This window comes from Barbus barbus (assembly GCF_936440315.1).
Source record: "Barbus barbus genome assembly, chromosome: 12".
NCBI lineage: Eukaryota > Metazoa > Chordata > Actinopteri > Cypriniformes > Cyprinidae > Barbus > Barbus barbus.
In genome coordinates, this window is record NC_136740.1 from 8700317 (window position 1) to 8722637 (window position 22321).

Below are 22321 nucleotides of genomic sequence, written 5' to 3' on the forward strand. Positions count from 1 at the left end.
GTTTTCTGGGCTTTTCTCAGCGGTGGTTGGATTTATGACGGATTAGGCAACACTGTGAAGTTCTAAATGTGACCTGGAATGGGACGATAAAAATAAAACGGTCACAACAAAGAAGCGTGGTACTGACGCAAGACCACACTGTTTACAGCACAACTCTTGCCCCATGTTTGTAAGGAGGGAGACATTATGTTTCATGTAAATTACCTCCTTTGCCAAAGCAAATCTCTTAATGGATGTTTTCTTAGGTTTATTTTGAGGATTGAGTGTGTGTTTAGTGTAAGAATACTTCTCTTGTCCTTTCTTATTTGCTTATAGTTTTTTCTATTTAAAATAATTACAAAATTTCTGTTGCTTTTCATGAAAGAGATGAGAGAAAATTATGAAAAGTTAAGTATTGTAAAAATAATATGAAGACCTTGATTTAAACAAATGCTGATAATTTGCAATAGGTGATTGTCTTCAGAAACATCTTTTGTTATGCTGGTTGAAAGTGTCTTCACATCCCGATAGCAATCAGTTCCGAGTATTTTGATTGACTTTCCTACCTGCCTGCCAACATATGTATTTGCATATGCTCACCCGTTTCGTGCAAACAGAATACGTCATTAGCGCGTTCACGTATGCTATGCAGACAGGGCGAGAATGGCAAGCAAACTTCAACAACCTGATCTTCCTTCCTGGTACTGTAGTACTTTTACTAACTATACTATAAAGTTTTCTCACCGGTTAATGACATATGATTTATTGTAGTAATGTTGTTTCTGGTCATCTGGTCTTTGTGCGTATATACCTACAGGGGGTGTGGCTTTGGACGACGATTTGCAGGGAGGGTGGGACATTCGCTTTCAGTGCTATCAGGATAAAGTTAGCATTTTCCAAGATGTCCTACTGCACCTTTAATATCCAGAGTATTTCATGGCTCAAATGGCGCTTTTCCACTGTGTGGTACAACATGGTTCAGAATGGCACGGCTCAGTTCAGCTCGGTTTGCGTTTCCACTGCCAATCAGTGATCAGCAGAGTTTACACGTCACATTTTGGTAACGGTATGGTTCGCTTGGAACCTCGGCCAAGGTGGTACTAAATAAAGTACCAGGTACCAGGTACTGTACCCAGTGGAAAACTCCCCAAAAGTGAGCCGTACTGAACCGTACCATGCCGTACCATGCAGTGGAAAAGTGCCAAAAATTAGGTGGAGGTGGTACCGTTCTGATCATGTGCACACATGCACTTGAACCGTGCCTTCAACAGGTTGAAGCAAGCAATTTCTTACAAGCAATGTGTTTTAGGTGTTGTAATAATTAGATGATTGGCATTTTTGCAGTGTAGTTGAACATAAACATAAGGTTGTTAAACATTGCGTTAAAGTCAGTGTTTTCATCTACACAGTTCACAAGCAGAGAAAGAACATTTCAGCCTTTTATTTTTCATTTGATAAAATCTCTTAATCCACTCCTTATAGTCCAGTGCCTCCTGGTCCACATCGTTTTGATAACAATATACATTTATCCACTTATAAGGTGTCTTTCTAGAGAAAAAAAAAAAATAAAATATATATATATATATATATATAATATATATATACTTACGACTGTAGGTGACTAAATGCATTATGAATTATAATCACTGCAAGGTAACGTGCATAAAGCTATAATCGACCCTTCGCAAAGACCCTGCTGCCGCTCTCACACCACAAATCATGTCAAATCAAGTGAAAAATATGTTGCAGAGCAATGAGAAAACTGTCAACGTGCTGACAGACAAGACAGAGCAGGTTACTTTAGCATGAAACAAACTCTAATTTTTTAATTTTTGTCAATTATTTTTTAGAAATTACAACAATAAATACTGTTTTGTGGCTCTTAAGCACGTAAACTGATCATTTCTTCCTCTTTACTAGTTATAGCATGAAACAAACATAAATGAACAACAGAAGGTATCTTGTGTGTACACATGGGGTCCAATCTTCGTACGTTGCTAACTCGATAGCATGATCTTGGATTGTTTGGTTCCTGCAAACTCATTCTGGACTTGCTGTCATAGTAACAGGTCCGTAAGCTTAAACCTGCTCGGGAGCAGGGTTATTTAATGTAAACAAGATTAGGTTGCATCTTTTTAAGAAGATAATTTATTACAAGAGTATTCTGGTCCAGGGACAATAATTTTATATTTTTTTTTATAAAAATTTAAATAAATAAAATAAATAAATAAATATATATATATATATATATATATTAGGGGTGTAAAGGTTCACAAAATTCATGGTTCAGTTCGATACGACACAGTGGTGTCACAGTTCGGTATGTTTTCGATACGGGGGGCGGGGCAATTGGTTACGTCACAATGTTGGAAATATTTCTGTTTTAAACCATGAATGCGAGCCAATGGATAACACACAAGCACAAACTTTGCACAAGATTTATGCCGGTGAGCGTCTTAATCTCAGTCAATTCAATATAAGCAGAAAGTGAAAGTAAAAACAGAATGACGGAGCTTTCGGCATTTCTGAGAAGACGAGAGACGAATCTACTTCAACATGCTGATAATGGTATAGCCTATAGCTGTTTTCATTTATTTTATAAAAAAAAAAATTGCATTATTATCCTTGCAAATTTGTTGTACTTTTAATTTAATAATAAAAGTAACTTCATAATAATAATAATAGGCCTAATAAAAATAAGAATGTAACAGGCCTACATTAATTAGAAATGCCAAATCGTCTTAATATCATCATCTTTCGATGCACCCCAGCAAGGGGAGGTTATTGCGGGGCAGACAGCACGTTGCCTGTTACGTCGTTTGGGTTGCGTTGTTGAGCGCAGTGGCACTGCTATTTCACACACTTTAAGCTCTTTTTTTTCCTAAATGTAATAAGATTAGTCCAACGAATCGTTCGGTTTGTAATGCGTACCGAACCGAAAGCCTCGTACCGAACGGTTCAATACGAATATGCGTATACGTTACACCCCTAATATATATATTAGGGATGTGCGCTACGACTAATTTGACTGTCGTTTAAACACAAGTTTTGTATCCGACTAGTCGACTAGTCTAAAACCCAGAAACTTGTTTTGTCTAAAAACAAAACAATCCTCGTTTTACTTACTCAGACCATGCGCATTTGTTCAGTGAATTTTAACATGTTAACGTGGTCTGGTGAAAGACGGGACTAGAGGCGATTCTGCACTTGAAAATAAAAGCGCTCGGCAGGAACTGAAGTCATAGGCACGCAGAGAGATAACTACAACTTGTAGTCTACAAGCAAGCACACAGTTTCTAAAAGAGCCTGGAAATCCCGCACCACCACCGAAGTGGGTCTTCGTTTAGAATGGATGGGATTGCGGACCGCAGCGGTGGGTTGTAATGTATGACGATTGACATTTGCTGGCTTTGGCTAGCCTCCAAGATAACCCATAAGTGCCTGTATTGAATATGATTACGCATCGCTCCAGTAAAGTTATTGTAAGACAATCTGACATTACACAGTTTACACACAACTTTTCCGTTTCCTTCTAGCGTTAATTCAAAAGAATCTCACACCTTGCTGGTCTTTTGCGTGGTCATTTTTGAGCTTGCCGCAACTGACATGAAGAAAACGCATGCGAGGTCTGAGGTAAAAATTTAGTTTCCGTCCAGATACGCTTTTAAAAATATGTATATATTCAAATATTTTTATAACTTATGTATTCTTTTTTCAAAAGTTTTATTAGGTTGGCTTGAGAAAGCCAACCTACTGATCTTCTACTTAAGATTATTATTATTCTTCTTAGCCAAATTTCTGAACGCATCTCCTCCTAGAGCTTTCAAGCTAGAACCACCAAACTCAGCCCAGCTCTTCAGACTGGTCTCACTTAGTGTGCTATATCTTTTCTAACTGATCCGACTTATAGTTTTCATAAAAATGAATATTAAAAATCATAAAAATCCCATAGACTTACATTCATGGAATGTTCAGATGAGCCAAGACTATTCAAACTCCAACTGTCAAAATTCAAACTGAAGCCCATTAGACTCAATCAGACTTCCCTTCTATGTACTATTTCTAATCCATTCAAACTCATTCATATTCAAACTCCAACTGTCAAAATTCAAACGTAAACAAACTGAAGCCCATTAGACTCAATCAGACTTCCCTTCTATGTACTATTTCTAATCCATTCAAACTCATTCAGACTCATCTATCTAATATTTGTAATTAATCTATCTATCCTAGCGACATGCTAATCATGCTAGCAACCTGCTAGTCACTTGCTAATCATGCTAGAAACATGCTAGCCACATGCTAGTCACTTGCTAGTCATGCTAACAACATGTTAGTCACTTGTTTATCATGCTAGCAACATGCTAATCATGCTAGTATCTTGCTAGTGACTTGCTAATCATGTTAAAAACATGCTAGCAACAATATCTATGTAATGCATCCATCTACATTTTCAAACTTCAAGCTTTTACAACTGCTTTTAAACTTTAAGGCTAGGCTTTCTCAAGCCAACCTAAAGTTTGTCTTGACAAACTTTTTTATCTAGTTTTAACTTGTTATTCAAAATGTTTTAAATGTAACGTTAAAATTACGGTAATTTTACGTGTAATCGACTATTGTTTTCAGTGTCGACTAGCAGGAGCTGTACCGCTTAGTCGACTAGACCCGCACATCCCATATGTGTGTATATATATATGTGTTATATATATAACGAGCAAAACTGTGTGTGGTCCCACTATAAAGACGGGTTAAATCAAATGTTCCAGTTCATGAGCAGGGTTTAGTGGGTGACCTCTCAAAATTCATCACAGGCCCAGCATTCCTCAGGATTAAGAGGGGAGGGACCCGAGGTTTGATATATATCCTTATATATCTTAATAATTAACATCTGCATTAAAGTGGCTGTGAAAAGATGAAAACTAAGATTACAGAAGATAAACAGTGTGAGGTGCCACACTTTGACCCTGGAAACTGTCTGGAAAATCGCCTCAGGAATATTTGCAGTAAAATTAGAATCAAGCCAAATGAAAGTAAATTTTCCATGGGTTATCATGGTGCACTTAAAAAGCAAATCCATTGGTTAAGGTCACTTTTTTGGCTATTCTATTCAGTGCTTCATTCAATAATGATCTAAATGATATTTAGGTCTTAGAAATACATTTGTTGTTGTCTTTTAAATTACATCACTGCTTAAATTCAGGAATTATTTAATCTAAAACCAAATAAATGCTGTTCTTTTAAAGTTCCTATTCATCCTATTCATTCATATATATATATATATATATATATATATATATATATATATATATTCACACACACAAAAAAATATTAAGCTGCACAATTGTTTTCAACTGTGATAATAAGAAATTGTTACTTGAGCAGCATATCAGAACAATTTCAAATAGATCGTGTGACTTGCTGCTGAAAATTTAGATTTGCCATAACAAACAATATTACTATTTTACTGTTTTCAATCAAATAAATGCAGCCTAAGAGATTTCTTTTGAATGCATTAAAGATCTCACTGACCCTAGTGGTATTTGAATGGTTGTATAAATATCACATTGTAACGCAGAGGTTTTAAATAGTCAAATTAAACAAAAACGTTTCTTTGCGTAGCCTTTGCTTAGCAAGCTAACAGGTTAGTCTGATATCTTACCACATTGCTGCTATGTTTTTGATCAGGCATTGACGAAGTGGAATACAGGATCTAGCACGACAATAATTGAATTTCAATGAGAGTGTTGTTCTAGCTTAGTGGTTCCTCATCCTGGGGGCCCCCTGCTCTGCACACTTTGTATGTCTCCCTTATCTGACACATTCAATTCAGTTCATGAAGCTCGCTCCTAACAACCTGATGATGTGAATTAGGTGTGTTAAATAAGGGAGACATGCAAAAGGTGCAGAGCGGGGGGCCCCAGGACCAGGATTAAGAACCACTGTTCTAGCTAGTGAACTATAGGAATCAGGATGATGCACTCCATAAAGACTTGACAATCGTGAAGCTGGTCAACCAGGAATAGTCTTTCTGCTGCAGTTAAGTAGGGAATTTTTACTGGTTAAGGATTTTTTTTTTTTTTTTTTTTTTTTGATAGGACAGTGGAGAGCTGACAGGAAAGTATTGGGTGGAGAGAGGGGGGCGGGATCAGCAAGGGCATCGAGATGAGAATCGAACTCGGGTCGCCGTGAGCACAGTTGTGCTATATGTTGGTACACTAACCACTAGGCTATTGGCACCGACACTGGTTAAGCTTGTTAAAGGCATGAGTTTCTCCAAAATTTATATTCTGTCATCATTTACCTACATTCCATTATGACACATGTCAAAGCCTTTTTTTCCTGAACATGTGATTGCATGTGCATATGTGCATCAGAACAACCTGGAGCACATTGTATTTGCTGCTCTGAGCAAAATGTAGGGGAAAGTTGAAGCAGCACTCAGTGTTAGGGAGGGAGCTGAAAGATGAATGACCAACCAGCCGGCTGTGAAACATAACCCAGCAGCCCAGTGTGAGTGTGGCAAGACCCTGGCCTTCATAGCCTGTAATTATTAAGCACTCCTTCTGTCCCTTCTCTCCTGCTCTACATTAAATCTTTAACATGCCAGAGGAGTAAAATCATACATTGTGCTGCTCCATTGTGGATTAAAGGTCAAAGGTTAAGTGTGTGGTACACACACAGATTAAGAACCCCTTTTAAGTGTACATTAAATACATTTAAATACTTCAAGAAAGAAATCACATAATGACTTTGAACTTTAACCCAGTGAAAGTAAATCATCATGTAACTGGGCACAATGCATTCCATGGCACTATAAAATGAGGCTCCATGAATCATGTGCATACATCATGCAACATACAAGACCAAGCCCAGGCAATTTGTGCACTTTTTGAAACATTTTCTGGGGTAGAATTTGAGGTAGTATAAATCGAAGGAAACAATTACAGTGGACATAAATTAAATAACATATCTGGTTACGTAAGTAACCTTGTTCCCAGAGAGGGGAAAGAGATGCTACGTTGTTGAAGACACTTCGTGGAATGCCTTCAGCATGACATAATCTGAAGCATGTGTGAAACTAGTCCAATCTTGATTGGTGTTGCGTTGTGACCTAACATGTAATGGTGTACATGGAAGCTACAAAGGTAAGCCACGCTTACTAGTGCTTGTCCTGGTGTGAAGCTTGTCCAGGCACACCTCAGGACGAAAGTCCAGGTTATAAAAGTGAAAAAATGTGTGTGGGGTGCAGGTGGGACTGCAGCATTGCAAACTTCCTGAAGGGAGACTCCAGATGTAAGGGCACTAGAGAAGGAGGCATGCACTTCTTAAACTGTCAATCTTTATTGCTCGCCATTTCACTTTCACACATACAAAACTTTAGAGGCGGACAACTTCACACATAACACAGAATGCTTGCTGAAGGGCAGAAGGAAGCTAACCATGTTTTGTGGCAGTTTACCTTTGTAACTTCTGTGTACACCATCACGCAACACAACAACAATCGAGATTGGACTAGTTCAATATGTGCTTCAAAAACTGTTGCACTGAAGGCATTCCCCAATGTGTTGTCATAGACACAGTGCGATGGGTCAGTGTTCATATCAGGGTTCGTACGGTTTTGAAAAACCTGAAGACGTCATCAGGAGTCATTTTAAAATAGCAATTTCCAGGCCTGGAAAAGTTTTGGAAAAGTCATGGAAATGTATTTAAAAAATATCGGTATATTTTTAATTGATAATATTGGTTAAACAAATTACTCTTTCCCCTCTCTGGGAACAAGGTTACTTCTGAGGTCAAGATGGCGCCGAGCATGGCAGCCGTGTTGCGAGCTTCAAGAAAACTCTGCAGTTTTTCTTATGTTTCTTATGTTTTATTTGTTATTTTGTTGTTTCACGTGTTGGATGTTGTCAGTATAACTGTCTACGATAGACACACGCTTTTAAACATTGGTTCCTTCGTCGCGCAACGCAAACCGGACTTTGAGTTCCTGAACGCCGGCGCCTTGTTTACAGACACCGCATCAGAGCCCTTTGTCTGGGCTGCACGATCGCGACCGAGGAAACGCCGCCGGAAAAGGGGGAAGAGAGCCGGCGTCCTTGTCAGACTCAGACGCTGTCCCCTCCGACCTCCTCTCCCAACTATTTTGCTGGCTAACGTTCAGTCACTGGACAACAAACTCTGTGAACTGCGGGCACGCATCTCATACCAACGGGAAACAAGGGACTGCTGCATTATTTGCCTCACAGAAACCTGGATGTCTGCAGTGGTTCCAGACTCAGCCATCGAGCTTATGGGGTTCTCCGTGCACCGCTCGGACAGAACGAAAGAGCTCACAGGGAAAAGCAAAGGTGGGGGCGTCTGTTTCTTTATCAACAACTCGTGGTGTGATGAAAGGAACCTACACTCTATTAAATCCTCCTGCTCCCCTGATCTGGAATTTCATATGCTTCTGTGTCGACCATTCTGGCTACCGAGGGAATTTACAGCGATCATAATCACAGCTGTTTACATTCCCCCTCAAGCCAACACAGACCAGGCACTCAAGGAACTGCATGGGAATATAAGCGAGCAGGAAACCGCGTACCCAGACGCAGCGTTTATTGTTACGGGGGACTTTAACAAAGCCAACTTCAGAACAATAGCTCCAAAATACTTTCAACACATCACCATCAACACGCGTGGTGATCGTGTACTTGACCACTGCTACACTCCTTTCCGGGACGCCTACAAATTGCTCCCCCGCCCACCTTACGGCAAATCGGATCACTCTTCCGTTCTGCTCCTGCCTGCTTATAGGCAGAAACTGAAACGAGAAGCACCCGCCCTCAGGACAATTCAATGCTGGTTGGACCAATCAGACGCTATACTACAGGACTGTTTTGATCACGTGGACTGGGACATGTTCCGGGCAGCGTCTGATGACGACATAGAGGCGTACTCAGATACTGTAACGTGTTTCATCAGGAAGTGTGTAGAGGATGTAGTACCGACAAAAACAATCCGCATCTACCCCAACCAAAAACCGTCGATTAACAGCGATGTTCGAGCAGCCTTGTCAGCGCGGACATCTGCCTTTAAATCCGGAAACTCTTGACGATCACAAACAAGCCAGTTACGATCTCAGGAAAATCAAATCAAATCAATCAAAGCTGCCAAACGACAATATAAAAACAAAGTTGAAGTTGATTCAAAACCAACAACGCAAGAAGCATGTGGCAGGGTATCAATAACATCACAGATTTCAGCGGGAATAAACCAGCTACTGTGAACATTGCCGCCTCTGTACCGGACGAACTTAATCACTTTTATGCTCGTTTCGAGGCTCACAACACCGCCCACACAGAGCGCGCTCCCGCGGCTGTAGCAGAAGAGGCGAGCTCACTTTCCTTTTCTGTCACAGATGTAACCCGATCCTTCGACGGGTGAACATCCGCAAGGCTGTGGGTCCCGATGGCATCCCAGGCCGTATGCTCCGAGCATGCGCATTCCAACTAGCCGGGGTTTTCACAGACATTTTTAACCTTTCCCTCTCTCTGTCTGTGGTTCCCTCATGCTTCAAAAAATCCACCATTGTGCCCATACCAAAGAAAAATAAAATCACATGCTTGAATGACTGGAGGCCCATTGCTCTGACACCCATCTTCAGCAAGTGCTTTGAGAAACTCATCAGAGACTACATCTGCTCTGTGCTGCCTGACTCACTGGATCCCCTACAATTTGCATATCGCAGAAACCGTTCCACAGACGATGCTATTGCCTTCACCCTGCACACTGCTCTCTCCCACCTGGAAAATAAGAACACCTATGTGAGAATGCTGTTTGTGGACTACAGCTCAGCATTTAATACCATAGTGCCTGCCACACTGGCTGAGAAGCTCCAGACTCTGGGACTAAACTGATCTCTGTGCAGCTGGATCCTGGACTTCCTGACGGGCAGATGTCAGGTGGTCAGAATGGGCAACAACACTTCATCCCCGCTGACCCTCAACACTGGTGCTCCTCAGGGATGCGTCCTCAGCCCACTCCTCTACTCCCTGTACACACATGACTGTACAGCAACACACAGCTCCAACGTCATCGTCAAATTTGCTGACGACACAACGGTCATAGGCCTGATCACTGACAACGATGAGACGGCCTACAGAGAGGAGGTGAGAACCCTGACTAAATGGTGTCAAGAGAACCACCTCTCACTCAACATCGATAAGACCAAGGAGCTGGTGGTGGATTTCAGGAGACAGAGCAGAGAATACACACCCATCACCATCGACATGACACCTGTGGAGCGAGTAAACAGTTTCAAATTCCTCGGTGTTCACATCACTGAGGATCTCGCATGGTCCGCTCACACAGATGCAGTGCTGAAGAAGACACACCAACGCCTCTTCTTCCTGAGACGGCTGAAGAAGTTTGGAATGAGCCCCAGCATCCTCAGAACATTCTACACCTGCACTGTGGAGAGCATCCTGACAGGCTGCATCACCGCCTGGTTTGGAAACAGCACTGCTGGCAACCGCAAAGCTCTGCAAAGGGTCGTGCGAACTGCCCGTCACATTGTTGGAGGTGAGCTTCCCTCCCTCCAGGACATCTACACCAGGCGGTGTATAAAGAAAGCCCGGAGGATCATCAGTGACTCCAGCCACCCGTCCCACAGACTGCTCTCTCTGCTGCCCTCAAGAAGACGTCTCCGCAGCATCCGATCCCGCACTAGCCGACTGAGGGATAGCTTTTTTCCTCAGGCTATCAGGCTAATGAACAGTCAGAACTAATACACCCTGCAGCATACTCCCATCTTACAGTATACCACGCACTGCACTTTAATTCCAATACAGTTCAAACTGGACTACCAGTACACTACTGCACAAATACAACAATCTTTTTGCCAGCACTGGATACCATCCAATGCACATCCATGACATTTGCACATCCGGTTTATATATAATCTGCTGCATCTTCGTATATTACTGTGTGTATATAACGTAGAATGTGTACTACATACTGTGTATAATGTGTATCGATAACTGTAAGTATGTCTAATAGTACACTGTGTGTACCGAGTATATGTATGTGTATATTACACATTGTCATCTGTATAAGTCTGTACGTATGTATGGTAATGTCTATATGTAAATTGTTTCTGCACTGTCTGGAGCACGCTCTCAAGAATTTCACTCACGAAGGCACATGTGCTGTGGTGATGTGACAATAAAAGTGATTTGATTTGACAGTACTTAAAGGTCCACTGAAGTGCCTTGAAACACACAGCGTTATTCTATGTGGTTATTCTATGTGGTTATCATACCTGCAAACTTGTCGCTTTTCGGCGACAATCGCCGCTTTTATTGTCAATTGGGTCATTCGCGTGAATCGTGTAGAACCGGGGAGTTTTTTTTTTAGAGGGGGGGGGGGGGTCTTGCGTTAATTGACATCTGGGCCGATCGGAATCTCTACTGAGCTCGTGCCTGTCAAGAGAGGGAGGTGGGGGTGGGCTTGCGTGCCATGTAGGCCATTATTGGACAATTCTTATAAATGACATTTTTTCTGGACCAATCGGAATCTCAGCGCTTGGTTCAGGATCTTGAAACACACTGCCATCTGTGTTCGCGCCTGTCAAGAGACACCTGACCTAATGTGGAAACTCTGATGGAAATTGAATTCAAGGTAAATCAGTCTTTTTGGAGCTAAACAACAGATATTTGTTTGCTTAAGTCAAATAACGTCAGCTAAGTTAGCGTTTTTTTTTCATACAGTTAGCCTATGCTTCGAGCAAAATGCTTAATAGCAAGCAATACAAGCGGATCCAATGCTGGAATTTCCGTTAGCAAATTTTCTAGCCATCTAACATTGTTAGCTAGTTGTAATGTTAATTCCTGCATTGTCTGACCGTCTTGCTAACTAAAGTTAACCATTTAGCTTGCTACGTAAGTATATAGTATTTCAGATAGCCAACTTAGGTTGCAACCTTATCATTAGCCCCTAACTTAAGCCAGGTGCTCTGCCCTGAGTTCTGGCTACTACTCCAATTCTGAGCTACCCTGATTAACGACACGTTATGGAGGTTGTCGTGTGCGCAGCAGTCATTCAAGTCAGCTGGATGTAGCCCTACTTTTAAAGCGTTTTTGATGTGTTGATGTGGGTAGATGTGACTGTTTAGACAACAGCTGATGCGAGAGTAATACAGTGTAACAAAGCAATTTGATGTCTTGTTGCATTGGATGCGCCACATTACTTGTAAACAATGTCTATTTAGAATCTGGCGAACGTGCAAGGCTAATGCGTTCACAGTGTCGGCACCCCCAACAACACTGTCACCTTTTTTTCTCTGATGAGTTTGCAGGTCTGGGTTATTCTGTGTGGTGACGTAATTTCAACTGAAACAGGAAGACAGTGCGGGACATATCTAGCAGCCCCACCACCTTTTTTTAAATCCAATAGTGTTTTTTTTTAAATATCTGCTCTGGTCAGAGCCGCTGAGCTCCGTTAAGCCGCATTTGACAGCCACAGTCTAATAGATTACCCCCTAGATTCAATATGAAACTCTTACTAAAAACAAAATAGTGATCATAATCATGCTGAGGCTGTGTAGTTTTAAAAGTGTTTAATATATGCTGACTCGCGCATATGATTCACTCAGTGCGATCGCGTCCTTGGACCGGAGCCAAAGTCCGGATCAGACTGTGTGCACTGCACCGCATGACACAACGCGAAACCGGACCTCATTTGCCCCAATCGAAAGCATTTACACTGAATCATTCCCTGTCGCCTACATTGTGCACTATGTGCCATTTACCGTACAGGAAATACTAACACTGTGAACAAGTGACCAATCTCAGCCGCAGCTTCAGCGTCTTATTTATAGTGTTGGGGGTGGGACTCCGCAGATTCTAGAGACCATTTGATTGGTCAGAAGATTTGATGAGAACCTGAATTAAAAGTTGACGTCAAACCTGCAAGCTTTGAATGCTTATATCTTCTAAATGCGAATTTTGTCACTGTTTTGGAGCACATTGATGTATAGATAACCTTAAGACTAAAATATAGATACTAACACCAAAAAAAACTTTAATTTTGATTTCACGGGGACTTGAAATAAGTTTGATATTCGTGTAACTGCAGCAATACATTTAGATAAGTTCCATTAGATTACTTTATACGTGAATTTTGCAACATTGAGTATTATAACCAATCGCACACGTTTCTGTTGAGCTTGTAAATATAATCGCTAATCAGAAATCATACAATATTTTTTTTCCATACTATAGAAGTCAGCAGGGAACACCAACTGTTTGGTTATCAAAATTCTTCAAAACATCTTTCAAATACATTTACAAATATTAACAAATAATGTGTAAGATTTACTAAAATATTAAGTATTATTATTATGGATAGTATTATCAAAAGTCAAATGTGTAATATATTTAATATTAAATTTAGCTTAACTCAACACAGGACTCTATGCAGGTGGCATCAACCCATCAGTTGATTCAGAAGCTCATGGTCACCATTGTTGTGTTCACAGAAGCAGCATCAATTAAACTCCAACAACTGATTTCAAGTAGCGGTACATGAATAATTACAAAAGGGAGGCACATGTTAAACAAATGCTATAACAGTCGATGTTGACCTATTTCCTTTGTCCTCAACATATAGAGTGGGAATATGTCATTTTGTTCAATGTTTTTCTCACCTCTGACCCACATTTAGGCATGCATGTACCCAGGAACATTCCTCCTAGGCTTGTTTATTTACAGCATAGCTTGTTTTTGATATCATGGTTCATACATGGAATTGAGTCTGTCAGACTGGCTGCTGGTATCTCAACACGCCAAAGCAAGCTGATTCATGTACAGCATGTTTTTCTTTTTTTAAATATAAACTGTACTGTTTGCAGCTATTTGATTCTTAAATACTTATCTGAATTTGCTTTTGTATATCCTAACCAACCTTTAGCACTGGACAAAGCTGTTTTAACCAATAAATACAATGCAAGCTGATACAGAAAAGACAGAAAATTACCCATTTTAAAGGACAGTGGCTCCTTTTTACTTTGATCTGTACTTCTTTGTCTTTGAAAACTTACATACTACAAGATTTTATTACATTAGTTTGTCCCCTCTGACATTTTTCTGAATTTCACAGAAATTTGATTACATCCGTGTGCTGCAGGGCAGTGATTCACCCTTAATAATGCAAATTTACAGTAAACCAGTAAGCTGAGAGGCCCTTGTGCTGTTATCACACTGGGGAGTTATCACTGTTCAACTTTTATTCTACTATATGTAGTTCTCTGATCTAATATTGCATCCAAAGGAACTTAATCTTACATTGTTGTATAGTATTGCTTGTTAATGGAAGTGGAAAGTGATGCTTGTTCATGGAAGCATCACTGTTGCTATTGTCTATACTTATGGTTTGAGATTTGGTTAAGAAGTGGTGTGTTAATACTTTTCTCATTTACACCTTACACCTAATGGGAAATAGTTGTGAAGAAAAGGGAGATATGTTTTAAAGTGCTCTCCTTGGGGAGAAACCAGCTGCCAAGTATAACCCAGTAAAATAATACAATAACTTAGTGACCACAAATTTTTGAATGTATAGTCCATTCCCAGACCACCAAAAATATATTTTTAAGTGATCTGATCACAGTGTGCCCTGGTTTGTTTCTACACCTGGCTTGTAATATGGCCAAGTGTGACATGCTTACATTAAATACATGTTAATGCCAGGAGTAAACTTAGACACACATGGGCAGATTTACTAAACAGGGCAAATTAGTGCGAGTGCGCAATTACAAAACAGTGCAGATGGGCGTGGAAATTTCTGTGGGTGATTTACTGACAATGCGCAAATTAAAGAACACAGACGCAACATCTCATTTCTATAATGACCAATGCAATACCAAGCACAGCGCAAATTAACATAAGGATATTTTCAAGATTCGTATAATGTGTTCTTCTGGCATTCCGCATAAATTAATACATGTGGAAAAAATGCTCTCCCTTCTACCACGTGCTCTCTACGGTGCCTCCTCCTAGCAACAACAAATGCAGCTATTTAAAGTGCAAAATAGATTAAGACGTGCTTTTTTGGGGAGCGTTAAATAATGGTGCAAATACCAGTAATTTGAAGAGCGCAAACGTAAGTAAATAAGGTCTGGTGCAAAAATAACTGTCAACACCTTTTCAGCTCTACTTCTCCACTACACGTATTTAGTAAATCCTGACAGTACTATTTTAATGCCAAATCTGGCCCATAGAGTGCTTTTACTCAAGTAAGCAATGCCCTTGCAATCATGCACATTCTAGTAACCACATACCAGTAAAAAACACTCAGTACTTAGTAACTGCATAGCAGCACCCCTGAACCACCCAGAAGTCCTGAATATTCAAACATGTACATTTGTCCTCTGTCTTCTTCTATAGATAAACCTCAGCTCTCCATCTTCACACAACCATCTTAAGAAGCGGAAGGCTCCAGCACCTCCACCCACACCGTCACCCGAACCAGTTATTTCCACTTCTGTGCCTACTGCATCTGTGCGGGCCCCCTGTGTCCCAGTGCCAGTTGAAAGGACCCTGCTACCAGCTCCCGGAGCCTCAACTCCAGCCGATGATTCTGATCTGAGCCATAGTATTGAGGATTCAGAGCCGGCCAGGTCCATCTGTAGTAGCTCCAGCAGTGATGTAGCTGCGGGATCCAGCAGCAGTAGTCTAGCTGAAGAATCTGTAACACATCAGGTTCATGTGATAGCTGCATACACCACATATACACCAGAACCAGAACCTGAACCTGAACTTAAACCTGAATCTAAACCTGAACACAAGGACGAAGCAGCTCCTCAGACTCCAAAAGAACCTCCTCAAGAACCAGGTCCAAGTTCAGAGGATCAAATGGCAGAAGACCCAGAGCTAGAGATGGAGCTAAAAATGGAAGAGATGGAGAATAACCGTAATAGTGGAATAGGTAATGTAACTATAACTTTTTGTAGCGAAATCCATGAAATAACAATAACATTTTTTGTTATAAAATGCAGCACATTAAACATAAACTAGCCACAGTATTAGCCTTAACTTTTACAACATTGTTACAGCTCTTTATACTGGCACATTTGCTGTGCTGTACTGATTTACTGGCAATTTGACAGTGAGTTCCTGTTCAACACATGACCTGCAAAGGAAAAATAATGTTAAAATGGCGCCAGGAGCTGTATGTCTAAAAGCTGAGTTTTACATCAACCCACCATCTCTTTCACTCACTCTCCCGCACTAAATCAGTTTAATATTGAATCTGGAGTGAGAGAGGGGAGACAACAGGTAAACAAGACCAGTATATCAAGTTTTCATTTTCAGTTCCAAGCCAACTTTATAACGCATCACTGATTTCAAAAAGCATAAAATACCACCCCTTGGCTAAATTTATTTTCCAATGTACAAATAAAGCTCTAAGTATACATTGTTTTTTTTATGCATACACTAGGGTGAGAGAACAGTGTGTGTGCTGTACATGTTGGCATCAGCATATTGCGCACATACTGTTTATGGCAGCCCAGATTTTTCTAACCTTGTGTACTCTGCACACTCAGGTCACACATGTGCATTCGTATCAAGTCAGGCCACCTTCATACATAATGCTTTTATAGTGCTTTATAGAGATTGTTTCAAAGCAGCTTTACAGTATTTATTTTATTTATTTTTTTGTACTAATAATGTGTACCACAAGTTGGCAAGACTGGCCCAGGCTGTTTTTTCACTGTTGAAAAAGAAATGGATGAGATGGAACAACAAAAACAATCCAATTGAGACCATAACAACAATAGACGCCCGCGCTGACAACCATGTGTGTGAGGGGGTTAAGAAATACTCGCAACCTATTTTATCATCATAACTTCTGAATAGCGCATTTAGTCTGTACACATGCACTAAATGTACACATGTAAACTTTTTACTTTAAAGCTGCAGTCCATAACTTTTTTGGGGTAAAAATGATCCAAAATCATTATTTGAGGAAGAACATAACCAGCCAGTGTTCAAAACTATTGCCTTACTTTAGCCCGATTCACAACGGTTAGCTTATAATAATGTTTTCTCATTTGAGTGGTACGGGTAGGGTTTTGTGGGAAATTCGAGCATGACACTGCATCATTACGTCTGTAAACATAAAGAAGTTGTCCCGGCTAGTAGGCTATTGCATGTGAGGATCCTGCAGGTGGCGGATCGTTTATAGCCTTTTCTCACAGCAGACAGAATAATTAAATGTATCATTTTGATGGCTGATTGTAATCCAGAAAGGATTATGTCTTTATGAAACACATGCGAATGAAATGAAATTATATTCCAGTTTTAAATGTGCTTCTGATTACAGATAGCCTGGTATTACACAAGATTTGTATTTTAAAGACAACCAGTTCAAAGGGAGCATAGTTTGCTTTTTGGGTTAAAAGAATTTCTTAATATGAAATTCGCATGGTATGGCAATTAGAGATTAGACTGTACAGAAATTGAAATCTACATGTTAATACTATACTCATAGGCACGCAATGCTGATGTTGTTAACATTAATAATTTGAGAATAAAGTATAACAATAATAATAATTTGCACGGTTTGATGTGATATGAGCTAACCGATCTTTAGATTAAATCACTATTGGTAGCACGATTTATGGTAATGCTTTTTTCCTCAGTTGGTCAGAACAAACGTGGCAGACTTGTTACTTGTTCAGATGACAATATACGGTGAAAATTCTTATTTGGGTCATATATTCCAAGACATAGGCTAGAATCTGTGAGTGCGAAGTACAGTAACTATCTACACCGGTGCGGTGACTGACTGCCACACATACTCCTCAAAACATTAGATTCATCCGTGCTGGAGCCGTGCCGGCGCACAACCCATGCAAGGAAGATAATTCCGCAAACAGCTGCAATTGCAGGTTTTCAAACAGAGATGGCGACAAAGAGGCAAAACTTGCGGACTGCAGCTTCAAAATAAATTAAACAATTAGTTAAAATAAATATTAAAAACCTTAAACTTATTTTATTCATCCAAGATGACACTTGCAAAAATGAAAAAAAAAAATGCAAAAACAAAATAATACAAAAAGTTTTGTTTTAAAATGAAAACATAAAACAGGGAATATAATAATAATAATACATTTCAAAATTCCCAAAATACTAATGAAAAACTACGATAGTGTCTCTCAGTGATACTAAAATAACTCTGTTTTGAACAGGCACTGACACGAATAACCCATGTTCTACAGTTTATCAAGTTCAAGTTGAGCTTTATTGTCATTCCGCTACATGTGGAATTTATTGTCATTCCATTTTCTTTGGTGTGGTAAAGGTTGGGCGGGGGGGGGTGTTTGGGGTGGGGCGTGGTCCATGTTTCAGCAGGTAGGGGTTTGCGCGGGGTGGTTTGAGTTCAGGGCTCTCACAGCCTGGGGGAAAAAGCTGTTGAGCAGTCTGGCGGAGTGGGCTCTGATGCTCCGGTACCGTCTTCCTGATGGTAGGAGCTGGAAGAGACTGTGGGAGGGATGAGTGGAGTCCTTCGCGATGCTGTTGGTTTTGCTGGAGCATCGTGTAAGGAAAATGTCCAGGATGGAGGGGAGAGGGGCACCGATGATCTTTGCAGCTGTGTTCACTGTCTGCTGGAGGGTCTTGCGGTCAGCAGCACTGCAGTTCCCGTACCAGACAGTGATGCAGCTGGTCAGCACACTCTCAATGGTGCCTCTGTAGAATGTGGATGGGTGGAGGGAGACTTGCTCTTTTCAGCTGGTGGAGAAAGTGTAGGCACTGTTGTGCCTTTTTGGAGAGTGAGTCGAGCTGTCGATGGTCAGTGGGGGGTGGTCAACGGAGTTTCTTCTGAAGTCCATCACAACCTCCTTTGTCTTCTCCACATTGAGGGACAGATTGTTAGTGCCACACCATTCAGCCAGCTGTGCCACTTCCTCTCTGTAGTGCGTTTCATCGTTGTTGCTGATGAGACCTACCACTGTTGTGTCATCAGCAAACTTGATGATGTGGTTGGAGCTGAACTTGGCAGTGCGGTCGTGGGTCAGCAGTGTGAAGAGCAGCGGGCTGAGCACACAGCCTTGTGGGGCCCCTGTGCTCAGTGTGGTAGAGCTCGAGGTGTTGTGGCCGACACAGACTGACTCAGGTCTTCCGGTTAGAAAGTCCAGGATCCAATTACACAGGGAATTGTTAAGGCCCAGCAGGTTTAGTTTATTTATGAGCTGTTGATTATTGTGTTGAATGCCGAGCAGAAGTCAATGAACAGCATTCTAACATAGGAGTCTTTATTTTCTAGGTGGGTAAGAGCCAGGTGGAGGGTGGAGGAAATTGCATCGTCCGTAGAGCGGTTTGGACGGTATGCAAACTAGAGCGGGTCGAGTGTGTTGGGGAGGCTGGTTTTGATGTTGTGCATGACTAACCTCTCAAAGCACTTCATCATGATTGGAGTCAGTGCTATGGGACGGTAGTCATTTAGACAGGACACAGGTGATTTCTTTGGTATGATTGTTGTGGATTTGAAACACGTGGGGACGACTGCCTGGCTCAGCGAGGTGTTGAAGATATCTGTTAGGACATCTGTCAGCTGTGCAGCACCGTCTCTCAGAACACGGCCAGGTATGTTGTCAGGTCCCGCAGCCTTTCATGGGTTAGTCCTAGATAGGGTCTTCCTTACGTCAGCTGGAGACAGACAGAGCGCCCGGTCGTTGGGAGGTGTGGGCAGTTTTTGTGCAGGTGTGTCATTCTGCATTTCAAACCGTGAATAAATGTGGTTGAGTGCTTCGGGGAGGGATGTGTCCTCATCACAGGCCTGTGGCGGGGGCTTGTAGTCAGTGATGGTCTGAATGGCTTGCCACAGGCTCCGTGTGTCTTTGCTGTCTGTGAAGTGATTGTTGATTTTTTGAGCGTATGACCGTTTTGCATTTTTGATGCCACAGGACAGACTGGCTCTTGCTGTTATGAGGGCTGCTTTATCTCCTGATCTGAATGCTTAATCTCTGGTCTTTAGCAGCCCACGAACCTCTGCTGTCATCCATGGCTTCTGGTTTGCACGTGTGGTGATGGTCTTGGTGACTGTCACATCATCAGTGCGCTTTTTGATGTAAGCAGTCACAGTTTCAGTGTACTCATGCAGGTCTGTGTGGTTGTTGTAGGTGGCTGCCTCTTTAAACATGTTCCAGTCTGTGTCCTGGAAGCAGTCCTGCAGTCCTGAGGTGGCATTGTCTGGCCATACTGTTATCTGCTTTTGAACCGGTTTTGCGAGTTTGAGAAGTGGTCTATATGCTGGGATTAGCATAACAGTGATGTGGTCTGAGTACCCAAGGTGGTGGCGGGGTACAGCCTTGTAAGAGTTCTTTACTGTTGTGTAAACAAAGTCCAGTGTGTTGTTTCCCCTTGTTGCAAAGTTCACATGTTGGTAGAACTTTGGCAAAACTGTCTTTAAGTTTGTGTGGTTGAAGTCACCGGCTATGATGAAAAAACCGTCAGGGTTATTTGTTTGTTGTTCGCTGATGGCGCTGTACAGTTCACGAAGCGCATCCTTAGCGTTTGCACACGGGGGGATGTAAACTGCAACAATAACAATGACCGCGAACTCCCGCGGCAGATAGAACGGTCGACACTTCACAAACATAAACTCCACCAGCGATGAACAGTGTTTTGATATTACCGCAGCATTGTTACACCAGTCTTTGTTGATATACACACACAAGCCACCTCCGCGGGTCTTACCAGACAGTGATGAATCTCTATCTGCTCGGAAGGTGGTTAGCCCGTGCTGCTGAATGGCGGAGTCCAGGATGTTGTCGTTTAGCCATGTTTCGGTGAAAATAAACACACAACAATCCCTTGCCTCATGCTGTGTAGGCCGAGTGAGTTGAATTAAGTCCAGTTTGTTTTCCAGAGAGCGAACATTTGAGAGCATGAGTGTTGGAAGAGCCGGTCTTGTGGGGTTAGCTCTTAGCCTAGCTCGTATACCTCCGCGCTTACCGCGTTTCCGTCCTCTCTCACATCGCTTGCGACGCTGCCTTGTGGGGGTAGCATCAGTAGGCGAGGCTGCGGTCTCGAGGTCCGGCTCCAGCAGTAAACAAAGGCCTCGTAGCTTCTCAGTAGCCACCGGCGAGAGTTGTTGTTTGTATGCGTTGCCGATATCCAAAAGACTTTGGCGATCATAGATGAGTTTTGGGGTGATTTCCTTATGAGTTAGTGGTAAACTGACACTATTTGGAGACGAACAGACGACATTAAAAGACATAAAAGCACCGTCTTTGGGACCCGGAGTAGCCGCTGCGTCTGATCGCGCCGCCATCTTGGATCTAGATTGGATCTTGGATCACTCACACTGTTTTCACCTGTTATCTGCTCTTAATCCACCCTTAATTAGGAAGAGGTTTAATCAAAGATGTCAACAGGTGAGGACACACCTGTTTTTCATGTGCCAGGAGAAACGTGTCTGCAGAAAGGGCACCATTTCAATACTCTGTCAACTCTTCTGGACGTTTCAATTAATAAGAGATGAAACCCAAAGCCTTGATCTACACTGCTGTTTCTTTGGATAGGGGTTTGAATTACAGTGAGCAGAGCATTTCAGTGTAGAACAGTAAATAGATGGCTCTGTCTCTGCATGCTGGGAAAAATAAAACAGAACAAGAGAAACACTTTTAACATTAAAGAACTGTGCTTTTGGAAAACTCTTATAAAACTCTAAATATATAAAATCTACAAAATTTCAGTGTAAAAGCTAAAAGGAGAATAGAGGGTGTGAGACACCATTTATTGATTTCTCTGTGCTCACTGTCTCCTCAGAAGCTGGTTATGGGAATAAGATTTATCTGCACCTGTGATAGAGACCTGGTGATGAGAAAGCTAGTATAAATATAGAACTTTTCTAAGTCCAGAAGATGATACAGGTCAAACTCTATGATGGATCTATATGTAATACACACTGTATCTGTTAGCTGAGGTCTCAGCTTTTCACAGTCCTAAGTTATCTTGTTGCATGTTTTATACTGTTCATACTTTACCCACGGTTAGTATAAAATCTTGGCTGGTCAGGATTCCAATTTTTTATTTTTTGACATTTATACGGTCATAAATTTGCATATTCATGAGGTTAATAACATCGATTGGACAATAACAGCATGCATCAACCATTTTAATGATGACTTTTCTGTCTGGGAAAATCAACATGAACTTTTCTCATTCCTCCATATACTGTAGGTATTTCACCTTTTTCCAGTACTGCAGATATTGCAAAACGTAAATAAATAGCAAAGAATATACATAATCTATACATAAAAGATATACATACTACTTAAATGATTTAGGACAGAATT

The 22321-nt window shown here is 41.3% G+C and overlaps 1 protein-coding gene across 1 annotated transcript in view; it reads left to right on the forward strand.

The window, feature by feature from the left end:
• Positions 1-22321, forward strand: part of LOC306877650 (protein cordon-bleu-like) — a 110460-nt gene that overhangs the window by 68903 nt on the left and 19236 nt on the right. Inside the window, exon 11 of the mRNA XM_079429539.1 lies at positions 15402-15942. Coding sequence (XP_079285665.1) covers positions 15402-15942 — 541 coding nt within the window. The remainder of the gene's footprint in view (positions 1-15401; positions 15943-22321) is intronic.